General features: G+C 37.5%; 1 protein-coding gene across 1 annotated transcript in view; it reads right to left on the reverse strand.

Annotated features, from left to right (window-relative positions):
- The window catches only part of PTPRD (protein tyrosine phosphatase receptor type D), a 666,726-nt gene that overhangs the window by 218,137 nt on the left and 433,872 nt on the right, over positions 1-14,717 (reverse strand). Inside the window, exon 19 of the mRNA XM_053702567.1 lies at positions 4,427-4,636. Coding sequence (XP_053558542.1) covers positions 4,427-4,636 — 210 coding nt within the window. The remainder of the gene's footprint in view (positions 1-4,426; positions 4,637-14,717) is intronic.

Below are 14,717 nucleotides of genomic sequence, written 5' to 3' on the forward strand. Positions count from 1 at the left end.
GAGAGAGAGAGAGAGAGAGAGCAAAAGAGAGGGGAAGAGAGAAAGCAAAAGAGAGGGGGGGGGAGAGCAAAAGAGATGGGAGAGAGAGAGCAAAAGAGAGTGGGGAAGGGAAGAGAAGGAGAGCAAAAGAGAGGGGGAGAGAGAGAGAGCAAAAGAGAGGGGGAGAAAAAAAGTGCAAAAGAAGGGGAAAAAGAGAGCAAGAGAGGTGGGGAGAGAGCAAAAGAGAGGGGGGAGAGAGAGCAAGAGAGGGGGAGAGAGAGAAAGCAAAAGAGAAGTGGGGAATAGAGAGAGCAAAAGATAGGGGAGAGAGAGAGCAAAAGAGAGGGGGAGAGAGCAAAATCGAGGAGGAGAGAGCAAAAGAAAGGGGGGAGAGAGAGCAAAAGTGAGGGAGAGAGAGCAAAATATAGGGGAAGAGAGCAAAAGAGGGGGAGAGAAAGCAAAAGAGAGGGGGAGAGAGAGAGAGCAAAAGAGAGGGTGGGAGAGAGCAAAAGAGAGGGGGAGAGAGAGAGAACAAAATAGAGGGGGTGCAATAGAGAAGGGGAGAGAGAGCAAAAGAGAGGGAGAGGGAGCAAAAGAGAGGGGGGAGAGAGAGAGAACAAAAGAGAGGAGGGAGAGAGAGCAAAAGAGAGGGTGGAGAGAGAGCAAAAGAGAGGGGTGGAGAGACAGCAAGAGAGAGGGTGGAAGAGAGAGAGAGAGCAAAAGAGAGGGTGGGAGAGAAAGAGCAAAAGAGAAGGTGGGAGAGAGAGCAAAAGAGAGGGTGGGAGAGAGAGCAAAAGAGAGTGGGGGAGATAGAGAAAAATAGAGGGGGAGAGAAAGAGTGGGAGAGAGACAGAGCAAAATAGAGGGGTGGAAAGAGAGCAAGAGAGGGAGAGAGCAAAAGAGAGGGTAGGAGAGAGAGCAAAAGAGAGGGTGTGTGAGAGAGAGAGAGAGCAAAAGAGAGGGTGTGTGAGAGAGGGAGAGCAAAAGAGAGGGTGGGAGAGAGAGATAGCAAAAGAGAGGGTGGGAGAGAGAGAGAGAGAGATAGCAAAAGAGATGGTGAGAGAGAGCAAAAGAGAGGGTGGGAGAGAGAGAGAGGGTGTGTGTGAGAGAGAGAGAGCAAAAGAGAGGGTGTGTGAGAGAGGGAGAGCAAAAGAGAGGGTGGGAGAGAGAGATAGCAAAAGAGATGCTGGGAGAGAGAGAGAGAGAGAGAGAGAGATAGCAAAAGAGATGGTGAGAGAGAGCAAAAGAGAGGGGGGAGAGAGAGAGCAAAAGAAAGAGGAGAGAGAGAGAGCAAAAGAAAGGGGGAGAGAACAAAAGAAAGGGGAGAGAGAGAGCAAAAGAGAGGGGGAGATAGCAAAAGAAAGGGTGAGAGAGAGAGAGCAAAAGGGAGGGTGGGAGAGAGAGATAGCAAAAGAGAGATTGAGAGAGCAAAATAGAGGGAGTAGAGAGAGAGAGCAAAATAGAGGGGAGCCATATAGCAAAAGAGAGGGAGAGAGAGAGCAAAAGAGAGGGAGAGAGAGAGAGAGAGAGAGAGAGATAGAGAGAGCAAAAGAGAGAGGGGGAGAGAGAGCAAAAGAGAGGGTGGGAGGGAGGGAGAGAGAGAGAGAGAGAGAGAGAGAGAGAGAGAGAGAGAGAGAGAGAGAGAGAGAGAGAGAGAGAGAGAGAGAGCAAAAGAAATGGTGAGAGAGAGCAAAAGAGAGGGTGGGATAGAGAGAGAGAGCAAGAGAGAGAGAGCAAAATAGAGGGTGGGAGAGAGAGCAAAAGAGAGGGTGGGAGGGAGGGAGAGAGAGAGAGAGAGAGAGAGAGAGAGAGCAAAATAAATGGTGAGAGAGAGCAAAAGAGAGGGTGGGATAGAGAGAGAGAGCAAAAGAGAGGGTGTGTGTGAGAGGGTGTGTGTGTGTGAGAAAGAGAGAGAGAGAGAGAGAGAGAGAGAGAGAGCAAAAGAGATGGTGAGAGAGAGAGCAAAAGAGAGGGGGAGAGAGAGATCAAAAAAGAGGGGGCAGAGAGAGCAAAAGAGAGAGAGAGAGCAAAAGAGAGGATGGGAGAGAGAGAGCAAAAGAGAGGGTGGGAGAGAGAGAGAGAGAGAGCAAAAGAGATGGTGAGAGAGAGAGCAAAAGAGAGGGGGAGAGAGAGATCAAAAAAGAGGGGGCAGAGAGAGCAAAAGAGGGGGAGAGAGAGAGCAAAAGATGGAGAGAGAGAGCAAAAGAGGGGGAGAAAGAGCAAAAGAGAGGGGGAAGGGGGCAAAGGAGAGGGGGAGAGAGCAAAAGAATGGGGGAGAGAGCAAAAGAAAGGGGAAGAGAGCAAAAGAAAGAGAGGAGAGAGAGCAAAAGTGAGGGAGAGAGAGCAAAAGATAGGGGGAGAGAGCAAAAGAGCGGGTGGGAGAGAGAGAGCAAAAGAGAGGAGGGGAGAGAGAGAGAGCAAAATAGAGGGGAAGCGATAGAGCAAAAGAGAAGGGGAGAGAGAGCAAAAAGAAAGAGGGAGAGAACAAAAGAGAGGGGAAGAGAGAAAGCAAAAGAGAGGGGGGAGAGCAAAATAGATGGGAGAGAGAGAGCAAAAGAGATTGGGGAAGGGAAGAGAAGGAGAGAAAAAGAGAGGGGAAGAGAGAGAGCAAAAGAGAGGGGGGAGAAAGAAAGTGCAAAAGTAGGGGAAAAAGAGAGCAAGAGAGGTGGGGAGAGAGCAAAAGAGAGGGGGGAGAGAGAGAGCAAGAGAGGGGAAGAGAGAGAAAGCAAAAGAGACGTGGGGAATAGAGAGAGCAAAAGATAGGGGAGAGAGAGATCAAAAGAGAGGGGGGAGAGAGCAAAAGAGAGGGGGGAGAGAGAGCAAAAGAGAGGAGGAGAGAGAGCGAGCTCAAAGAGAGGGGGAGAGAGAGCTCAAAAGATAGGGGGAGAGAGAGCGCAAAATAGAGTGGAGAGAGAGCAAAAGAGAGGGGGTGGGAGAGAGCAAAAGAGAGGGGGGAGAGAGAAAGTGCAAGGGGTAGGACTGCTGTACTGCAAAAAATGGCCAGTGTACACGGGCTTTAGGACCAGTAAGTATATATATATATGTACACATAACAGTCTGTAAAAAGTACACAATCACTCTTTGAAGAGATCAGGATGCAACTAAAAATAGTAATACTCTTCAAAGATATTAGCAATCTTTGGATTTAAAGCCCTTAATGTGACATTTCTATCTATCTATCTATCTATCTATCTATATCTATGTATATGAATTACAACTTTACTTGCCTTTCTCATCCTCACCTTACTCATCCCTGTTGTCTCTTTCATTATAAAAGCAGTAAACTACAGCCAATTAGAAGCTGTAGCACTAGTTTCTAAAGAGTTACGGGGCATGCTTTCATGCTGCCATCTCTCTACCTCTGCACTTCAGCTTTTGATTGGCTGTAGCTCACTGCTTCTAGAATAGAGAAGACAGAGGTGGATAAGTGGGCATAACGAAGAGAAAGAGATGTTTGATGTGCAAACTTTTGATTTTTTTTAACTTTATTTTTCCCTTACATTATTTGAAATGAAAGTATGTATAGAAACTGTTTTCTTGGAATTGGTTTTATGTCCATTTAAGATCTTATATACCAATTATATGATTATTTATCCTTGTTCTATGGGAAGCAAATATATCTAGCTGGTTTAACATTCTATACACGGTTCAGAATAGGTGCACAATGTCTCTGTCAATACATAAAAGTTAAAGCATTTTTCATATATTTATTTTTAATACATTTATAAGCAAGAATGTTAAACACTAAAATCAGCTTCCTTTACAATAGTATAATATATTCTGTTAGAAAAAAGACATACATTAATAAAGTCTTGCATTCAATGTGTCCTTGTTCTATGTGAAGTAAAGATATCTAGCTGGTTCACATGATATATACAATTCTTAAAAGTTACACTATGGGAAAAATGTATAAAGATTACAAATAGAGGAAATGTCTGCCTGCATTCGCCCCTTGCGATGCAGTATCGGGTAGAAAAATATAACACTACACAAGAGCTCTCTCATACAACCAATTAAGCAAGAGCAGGGCATGTCAATCATCCCAAACGAGTGAGTGTTGGAGTGATTTGTCTTGGCGCCTTTGAAGTGGTGGAGGCAAAAAAAGGAGATTTCGCTTCTTAAATTTGTGGTTTCTGTTTGTCATTACAAACTGTTACACATTTTTTATATATATGTATTTATCAATATATACATTTTTGGTGCATTAACTGATTAATAGTTCTATCAGCAAAAGAAAGTTAAGAACTAAAATCTGCTTCCTTTACAATAGCATATTCTAATTTGTTGGGAAAACAACAAAATTATGTTGATAAACGACCATATATTTTGAAAATGGTGGAAGCCTAACACTTTGATGTTTGTACATATACATGTGTGAAATTCTGATCAATGCAAAAGCTTCTTTCTAACAAAAGAAATGTCTTTAATCTGAGGATTAAATACTTACGGATTCTGTATGCTCTATGACAGCCAGGACAAAAAATACATATTCTTGCCCATTTTGGAGTTGTTTGTTTTCGAAACGGCCATATGGTTTCTGGTCTCCAAGGGTGAATTCCGTAGGTAGAACATCAAAATAAGCAGCAATATATGGTTTCAGATCAGCTTCCCTTCTCACTCTGACACTTCTTCGCTTCCTTGAAATTTCTTTGAGCAACTAAAATAAACACCAAAGTTTGTAAGTATTTAATATTTATTAATAAATTAATGTCACAACAGGTTGCATAAACCTAGAAATAAAGTGTAACAAATAACAGCAGAAATATATATCTATATCCATCTATTTTATTTATGATGTAGCTATATAGAGCCAGTTTACAAGTGGTGCACTATTTATCGCTTTCGCTCATGCGCAAACACCGCTGGAAGTAAACATTTAACACGCATGAGTTAGCACGTGTATTGCAAAATTAAAGTATAATGTTTGTGCACGAGCAAAACAAGATACACACTAACTTCAGGACTACAGATATTGTGACCGAGCTACCTTCTTCTCTCCATATACTTCAAAGGAGTGCATTATTATTAAAAAAATAAAAACACTTATCGCTCGCACGCTAACCTGACACCGCATGATAAAGTGGAAGCTGAAAGCATTTTCCACAAAAAAGTAATACCAAAACAAAGGGTAACAATCTTAAGTTAGAGGGTAGTACAATCAGGAGAGATTGTGAGGAAGCATTTATTTTTTTAAAGAAAGGGTGGTAAATTCATGTAATACACTTCCAACTGGTGTGGTAAACATAGGAACTGTAAAATAATAATACAAAAATGCCTGGGACATGCATAAGGCCTTTCTAAAAAAAATAATACCATGTAATATGGGTAGATTTGATGGGCCTTTTGGTTCTTAACGTCTAATTCTATGTTTCTATGTTAGACCTACAGTGCTAAACCCAAAGGTAGTTTCACATAGAAGAAAATGTTTGTTTTATTCTTAAATATATATATAATTCAGGGCCCGATTATACGTAGCGCTCTAAGAACAGTTTCTACTATGTAAAGATTAAGAACAATGGAATGTTACATATACTGTACATATATAAATACAAATGTATATACACATATAAATATGTATATATATATATAAATAAAAGTATACACACATACACGTATTTAGACATTTATGATATATATATATATATATATATATATATATATATATATATATATATATATATATATATATATATATATATAGTCAAAGAAAAATCCAGATGAGAAAAGCTCAAAGCTGTTTGGTCTTTATTTTGAAAAACTTCTCATAGTATAGCAAAAAGGCATAAAATAATGGCTATGAATGTGGGCCGTAAGGAGGGCTGGATTGGGCGTCTGACGCGTTTCAGCTCCTATGGAGCCTTAATCATAGACTGTGTAATGTCCTAAAGCCCTACACTAATTGATATAGGCTAACCTCACCAGTTATTGGTTACTAAGGCCGCCAATAGATAATCACTAAAGGGTACACGCCCATTAATGTAGGCTCCATTATTGATTTCTTAGACTTGTCTGCTTTGGTTAACACTTTGAGTGCCTGAACCAATATATTAAGCCATACTATAAAAGGGTTTAATTACTTAGAGCCATGTCTACTGTTGTAATAGTCTAATACTATATACTATAACTGTACTAAGAATTTACCTATCTAGTAGGCTACTTACAAATTTTGAATCACAAGCAATGATTATGTGAGCCTGGCTATTGGGTGTATATTTTATTTCCTCTAATGGGTCTGACTTGTTTAAGAGAAAAATTTGAGAATACACACATACATGTATTTAGACATTTATGATATATATATATATATATATATATATAACTACAGCTCGACCCACCTATGGTCACCTGCCTGGGTGCAACGATGCAGTACTATATATAATTTTTTGTTTGAATATATATATATATATATATATATATATATAAACATTATAGCCCTTTCTATTCAAATACCTTGTCATATACCATATACCTTTTATATGTAGCTTTTATAAAAAGCAATGCATGACTGGTGACTATTAGCACCACATATATGCCTCTTGTCATTGGCTCATCAGTTTATTCATTTACAGGATTTAAACACACAGAGTGCATTGTCTATTGCAATCTCACACAAAGAATAACATACAATTGATAATAGAAGTAAATAGTAAAGTTGTTTACAAATGTATGCTCTGTATAAATAATGAAAGAACATTTTTGGGTTTCATGTCTCTTTAAATTTACTGGAAATCTCTAGAACATAAATATGGACAAGCTGTTTTGTTTGCTCATTATTCAACTTCTATCAGACATGTGAATAAATATAGAGTATTTTTTGTATAAATTAGTAATAATGGTTTGCTTTAGGCCTTTACATTTACATTTACATTTTCAGCAGCATTTTGGATTTTGCTTCATATTATTAGTATTCTTTCTTGAAGCAGCAGCAAAGCACTACTGGGAGATAGCTGAACACATCAGTAAGCCTATAATAATGAGGCATATAAGTGCAGCCACTGATCAGCAGCTGTCTCCAAGCTCCTGAGCCTACCTAGATATGCTTTTTGAAAAAAGGATACCAACAGAACAAAGCAAATTAGCTGAAAGAAGTTAACTGGAAAGTTGCTTAAAATTGTATTCTCTATCTAAATAATGAAAGAAAAAAATAAATACATTCAAGGATAGGCTTATGGAGAGTCCAAGGGGCCGATTAACCAAAGTCTGGTAGACATGATATGCTATAGCGTAACATGTCCGCCAGACATCTCTGAATGCCGACAACATACGCTGTCGGCATTTAACATTGCACAAGCAGTTCTGGTGAACTGCTTGTGCAATGCCGTCCCCTGCAGATTCGCGGCAAATCGGCCGCTGGCAGGGAGGCTCTATCAACCCGATCGTATAGGATCGGCAGATTGAAGTCCGCAGCCTCAGAGGCAGCGGACCAGTTAAGGACTAGTCTCTCTCCTTCTCTCTTGTTCTTTCACTTTTCCATTCTCCCTTTCTCTCTTTTCCTCTCTCTCTCTATAAACTTACACACATTTTCATTCTTTCTATTTCCTCCTCCTTCTACACACACTCACACAAACGCACTGCCACAAATGCTGAAGGCTCGCGCGGAAACAGGGGCATCAGGGGTCATTCACCCCTTGATAAATCGGCCCTATTGTGTTTAATAAATATATTAAAATATACATGTAGCCTATAACAAAATAAAGCTAATAATATGCACATTAAAATAAGTACAATGTGGGGGTGATTCTGACTAGAGCAGTTTAATAGAGATCTAAATAAGATGTAGGGATGAAGTACATCCATATGCAAATGAATGGCCATTAAAGGGCCAGTACATACAGTAGCTTTGCATAATCAACAAGTGCATGATAAAAGACAAAGCAATAGCACTTAGTCTGAACTTCAAATGAGTAGTAGATTTTTTTCTGACAAATTTTAAAGTTATGTCTATTTCCACTCCCCCTGTATCATGTGACAGCCATCAGCCAATCACAAATGCATATACGTATATTCTGTAAATTCTTGCACATGCCTAGAAGGATTTTGACTCAAAAAGTGTAAATATAAAAAGATTGTGCACATTTTGTTAATGGAAGTAAATTGGAAAGTTGTTTAAAATTGCTGCTCTATCTGAATCATGAAAGATTAATTTTGACTTGAGTGACCCTTTAAATGTTAAATGGAATTAGCCCCAAATCATTTTGGAATAAAACACATTATTCTATGAAGCTATATAGGAATATGTTTAGGGCTGATTCAATTCATTTATTTTTGTTCTTAAACTAAAAAGCCACAGATAAGGCATTTAAAACAAAAAATGCCCAAGAAGTTTTCTGCAAAAAATGATGAGATGTAACCTTATAGAATGCACTGTAAAGGACGTGTGTAACCAAAGCACATCAAAAGCTAAGATGGTCGGATGTGGAGGTTTTCACACTCAGCCATCATACATCAATGAGAGTTGCTTTCCTTGGTTGAGCCCCATACCTCCTTATGTTTTAAAAAAGTCTTCTTAAAAAGACAAAAAAATAGTCTTTCAAAACACATATACAATACAATGTAATTTGGCTGATGTCTAGAATATCAAGTCTGGGGCCTGTTTTGTTTAACATATTTATCTGCGATATCAGCAAAGGGCTACAGGGGAAAGTATGTCTCTTTGCAGATGATACAAAAATTTGCAACAGAGTGGATGTTCCAGGGGGGGTAGACAAAATGAGAAGTGATATACAACAATTGGAGGATTGGACAAATGACTGGGGTCTAAAGTTTAACACAGCAAAGTGTAAAATAATGCATTTAGGGAAGAAAAATCCAAATGTTAATTACAGACTCAATGACACTTTACTGACTGTTACAGACGAGGAACAGGACTTGGGAATTATTATTTCAGATGATTTAAAACTTAGTAAACAATGTAGTAAGGCAGCGAGTAAGGCTAGCAGAATGCTTGGATGTATTGGTAGAGGTATTTGCAGCAGAAATAGTAAGGTTCTTATGCCACTTTATAGATCATTAGTTAGGCCTCATCTTGAGTATTGTGTGCAGTTCTGGAGACCATATCTTCAGAAGGATATTAACAAACTTGAATCTGTGCAAAGGAGGGCTACCAAAATGGTACATGGTCTAAAAAATAAAACTTACCAGGATAGGCTCAATGACCTAAATATGTATAGCTTAGAGGAGAGAAGGGAAAGAGGTGATATGATAGCAACTTTCAAGTACATTAAAGGGTTTAGTAAAACTGAGGCTGTGGGTATTTTACATAAAATGGAAAATTCAAGAACAAGGGGTCATGAGCTCAAGCTAAAGGGTAGTAGATTCAGAAGTAATTTGAGGAAGCACTTCTTTACAGAAAGAGTGATTGATTTATGGAATAAACTTCCTCAAGAGGTAGTAGCAACAAACACTGTGGGGGACTTTAAAAATGCATGGGACAAGCATAGGGCTATCCTACGAACTAGATAAGTTTATACTGTTAGGTAAGGTCGGGCAGACTTGCTGGGCCTATGGCTCTTATCTGCCGTCAATATCTATGTTTCTATGTTTCTATGAAGATTCTTAAAAAATGCTTTGTTCTAAATTTTTCTATTGGCCAACAAGAAAAAGTTCTATTATGTGCTTCATTCATCTTTTTTTCTATCAATACATGAACACAGTATCCAGAATAATAAGAGACATAACACCAATGCAAATCAATAGCACTAAGGATCCTGCACTGACTTTCTGTACATAAGGGCAATGCTTATACTACTCTCAGTAATCCATTGGGCACCGCACACAATCAAACTCCGGTATCTGAAACATACATTCATCTTCCATCCACAGTCATGTTTAATCAGCCAACTCCTTTGGCACCCAAGCTAAACTTTCTAATGACAGGATATCCTTGTTCTCAGTATATGCTTCTAGAAAAAATATGCTACAAATATGTTTTCTCCTCTACTGAGAACACTAATGTTTTGTCAACTTTATATATCTGAATTTTATTGTTTTTTTGGCCATTCTCTTTAACTCTAGGCTCCAAGGGGAACATTAACAGAGTATACCATGTTTATTTACATACATCAATTTAATTTGAATTTGGACCGTTTCTAGGGACAAACACATTGTAGTAAAAAGATATTTATATTGTCTTGCTATGGAATAACGTCAGCCAAGTCGATACAAGTTTTAAAACAAATGAATATCTTGTTTGTACCCACCACTTGCCTTATTTGGAAGAGCCAATCAGTATGCAGGAAATAAGGCTAGTCACTGTCATTAAGGTAGTATAAAGCAGATTGTTTTGCAGTTAATATCTGCTAAAGCCAATTAGGGTCAGATATATAGGGCCAGATTACAAGTGGAGCGCTATTTGATGCTCCCGCTCGAGCGTCAACTGCGATAGAAGCTTTTTGCGCTTGTCGAGTTGCGCTCGTATTACAATTTGAAAGTAAACTGTTTTCGCTCATGTTCTAACCCGACAAGCACAAAAAGCCGAACTTAGAATATCGAGTGTGCGTTCACATTCCCCCCCCCCATAGAAGTCAATGGAGCAAAAAAAATGGAAAAGAAACCTAACAACACCCAACTCACACGCAAACCCAATAGCATATTGAATATGTTCTATGTATTCATAAATACAAATTTCTACATATATCTGATGGTATTTTGGTCCAATATATATCTATACCTTTATACATAGATGATTATATATAGGTATAGATATATACAGATATGTATAGGAATATCTATTTAAAAAATACTTAGAACATATTATGCTATGTGCAGAACATTGGAATGTGAAATATTAATACTTGTAAATACATAAAAACATGTGTACACACATATATACATATATATAAGTGCATCAGAGCTCTTTGCATTTAAGTAGATGAAAACATGCAAAAAAAATATTTATGCAATATCCATTTTTAATAAAGTGTTTAGCTGTATATTTACAGTAAATATTTCACTTTCAAATGTTCTGCACCTAGCAGAATATGTTCTATGTATTTTTAAATAGATATTCCTATACCTATAATCCTGTATATACATATATATATTTGTACACAAAACACACACATACAATATATATATATATATATATATATATATATATATATATTTATGAATAAATAGAACATATTCTGCTATGTGAAGAACATTGGAATGTGAAATATTCATATTTTCATGTCGGATTAGCACACTTGAAAATATGCGATTGTGTTTGCGCGTAAGTAGGGTGTTAGTTTTTCCCACCACTTTTTTTCTCCATTGACTTAGGGGGGGGAATAGGTTATAATGCACGCAATATTCTAAGTTTGGCTTTTTACATGCGTTGGGTTAGCGTGCAAGTGAAAACAGTTTACTTTCAACTTCTAATATGAGCCTACCCAGCTTGTGCAAAAAGCTTACTTCTAGCAGAGTTAATGATTGAGCAGGAGCGTTAAATACAGCTTCCTCCATTTGTAATCTGGCCCTAAATATGTTATATTAAAATCTCAGGGTATATACTATAAATGGGAAGCATTTAAAAAGATGCACAAAATCGTTGGTTGACATACAAAAGTAAGTAAGTGGTTTGTAAAAGGAATGGTTAAGTCTAAATTAAACTCAAATGGTTTGAATTGAGTATCACATTTTAAACATTCAGTTTATATCAATTACCAGTTTTGCTTAGTTCCCTTGTCATCCTTTGTTATAGAGTAATCCTAGGTGAGCTCAGGAATGTGCAGCAACAATGTTTATAGCAATGCTATACATAGTTGCACACACTGCTGCCTTAGACTGCTACAAATACATGCAAACTAATGAGCTGCTCTCAGCCTATTTAGCTTTATTCTTTCTTCAACAAAGAAAGGAAACCAAAAGAACAAAGCAAATTAGATAATAGAAGTAAACTGGTTGTTTAAAATTGCATGCTCTATCTCAGTGATGGCTAACCTTGGCACCCAAGATGTTTTGTAACTACATTTCCCATGATGCTCATACACTCTGCAGTCTAGTTGAGCATCATGGGAAATGTAGTTCAGAAATATCAGAGGTGTCAAGGTTAGCCATCACTACTTCATCTGAATCATGAACATTTAATTTTTACTTTACGGTCTCTTTCATATACTATTTTTGCAGGAGATATGTCTCAACTTTATTTGTCCATATTAAACTGCAAGAAAAGTTATTTTCTCAAACATATTTACTGTAGCTTATCCATTCAATGAAGGCTTCACATTCTAAGTGGTGAGGCTGTCAGAATTACAAAGTCTGTGAAACACAAAGACGTTAATGTTTTATGTGGAAATGGAGAGTAGACTTGACAACAAAACTAAAATATATAACTTCTACTTCAGTTATTACAGTTGTGACTGAAAATGTCATGAAAGTACATTGTGCTTATAAAACAGAAATCAAAGAGAATGTATTATAACAGCAAGCAAATGACAGACGTTGGATACTCTCAGTATCACTATGCTGAAGAAAGAAATAATGCAGCATTTTATTCAATGTCACAAAATATTGTCACATTCCATTATTTGCAAGGCTATTTTTGAGCGGCCTACAGTATTGAATCCCCAAAACTATAACCTACAATGTAGCATGACCTGTCTGCAAAATAAGTGTCTGCATAAATTGTACCAGACTTTTGATGAGGCAAAAAGCAGTGAAATATACTGAATTTTATCTTAAAGGGTCCTGAAATGTATATGAATGTATGAATGCTTAGAGCTGAAAACCATCAGAATGTTTCATTATCTTCCGAATAAGAAAAAAAACATTTTTTAAATATATTTCATAACATATGAGTAGCAATATATATATTTTTCACAATAGTTTCTTAGAGCAGTGATTGCAATTCATAGAGATATATCAAGGGCTGCGTTTTTTTTTTTTATAGGAAATAATTTTCATTTTCCAGTCAATGCATATCTTATTTCTTCCACCATTAATTCTAGAATGAGGCCTCAACTCTCAATTATATCGGTACAAAGTGGGAAGCAACCCATTCTGACCCAAAACTTTCTGAATTAATAAATGTTCTTTATCAAACTATTACACACATTAATGCACCACAAAGTACAGGATGATTAAAACGGCCCTTTGTTATGGGAATCCGCTTCACATACCCATACAATGTCATTTTCAAGAAAGTTCAATGTCACTCCTTCTGGTTTTCAAACTGTATTTTTACGAAGGGGGTTTTCAAGGTTATTGTTGACTTATGTCTGTTGTAAGTCTTCATATATTTGTAGTTTTAAACAGCAAATATAATTTCCTTGAAAGTGTTAACTTACTACTGATTATTCTTATTAGGAAATGCTACTCATATGCTGCTATTTAAAAAAAAATCCTTTTAAAAGCGATATTATAATCAAATAATTTATTTGCCTTCTTTACACACTGGCATTTAAAAATGTATTATAGCAGGAAGTACACAACTGATACTGATGTCCGAAATGCAAGTGAACTTTTTCATGCAAAATAATGTTTTTAGGGCACTGGCCCTTTGAGTAGATGATTCTTCAATTCCTCATATGAATACTCAGGGGTGTATTATGACCTAGGCCTGTGACCAAGGAAAGAGGCTTTGGGAGGGTAATTATCTGACACAATATCCTCCCCTCTCTATACTTTTCAAATATTTGTTAAAAGATAATAAAAAAACAATATTAAAATGCTACAGCATCTCTTAAACATATCAGTGTTTAAACCTTGCAAGTGAGCTAAACACATAGATAAAATCAGTTCTGTAGCAGCACTGTGTTTCTTCTCCAAAGCTAAACACAGATGGTGATTAGTGGTTATGTATATATGCCACCCCAGATTAGTTGGTGACCATTTTAAGTAGTATATTGTCAGTCCACTGCTCAATTTAACTTTCGGCTAGATTTAGAGTTTGGTGTTAGCCGTCAAAAGCAGCGTTAAGGGGTCCTAACGCTGCTTTTGGCCGCCCGCTGGTATTTAGAGTCAGGCAGGAAAGGGTCTAACGCTCACTTCCCTACCGGGATTCCAGGCTACTATTTGGAGTCTTGGGAGAAGTGAGCGGTAGAGCCTCTACCAACAAGACTCCTAACGCCAAAAAAAGTCAATAGTTAAGAGCTTTATGGGCTAACGCCGGAATATAAAGCTCTTAACTACTGTGCTCTAAAGTACACTAACACCCATAAACTACCTATTTACCCCTAAACTGAGCCCCCCCCACATCGCCGCCACTCTAATAAAAAATTTTAACCCCTAATCTGCCCGACCGGACATCGCCGCCACCTACGTTATACTTATGAACCCCTAATCTGCTGCCCCTAATATCGCCGACCCCTATATTATATTTATTAACCCATAATCTGCCCCCCCCAACATTACCGCTACCTAACTACACTTATTAACCCCTAATCTGCCGACCGGACCTCGCCCACACTATAATAAATGTATTAACCCCTAAACCGCCGCACTCCCACCTCGCATACACTAGAATAAATAGTATTAATCCCTAATCTGCCCTCCATAACATCACCGCCACCTACCTAAATTATTAACCTCTAATCTCCCGCCCGCACTGTCGCCGCTACTATAATAAAGTTATTAACCCCTAAACATAACTCTAACCCTAACACCCCTCTAACATAAATATAATTTATATTAAACAAAATAATATTCCTAAAATTAACTAAATTATTCCTATTTAAAACTAAATACTTACCTATAAAATAAACCCTAATATAGCTACAATAGAATTAATAATTACATTGTAGCTATTTTAGGATTTA

The sequence above is a fragment of the Bombina bombina genome, chromosome 2 (genome assembly GCF_027579735.1).
Source record: "Bombina bombina isolate aBomBom1 chromosome 2, aBomBom1.pri, whole genome shotgun sequence".
NCBI classification, from domain to species: Eukaryota; Metazoa; Chordata; class Amphibia; order Anura; family Bombinatoridae; genus Bombina; species Bombina bombina.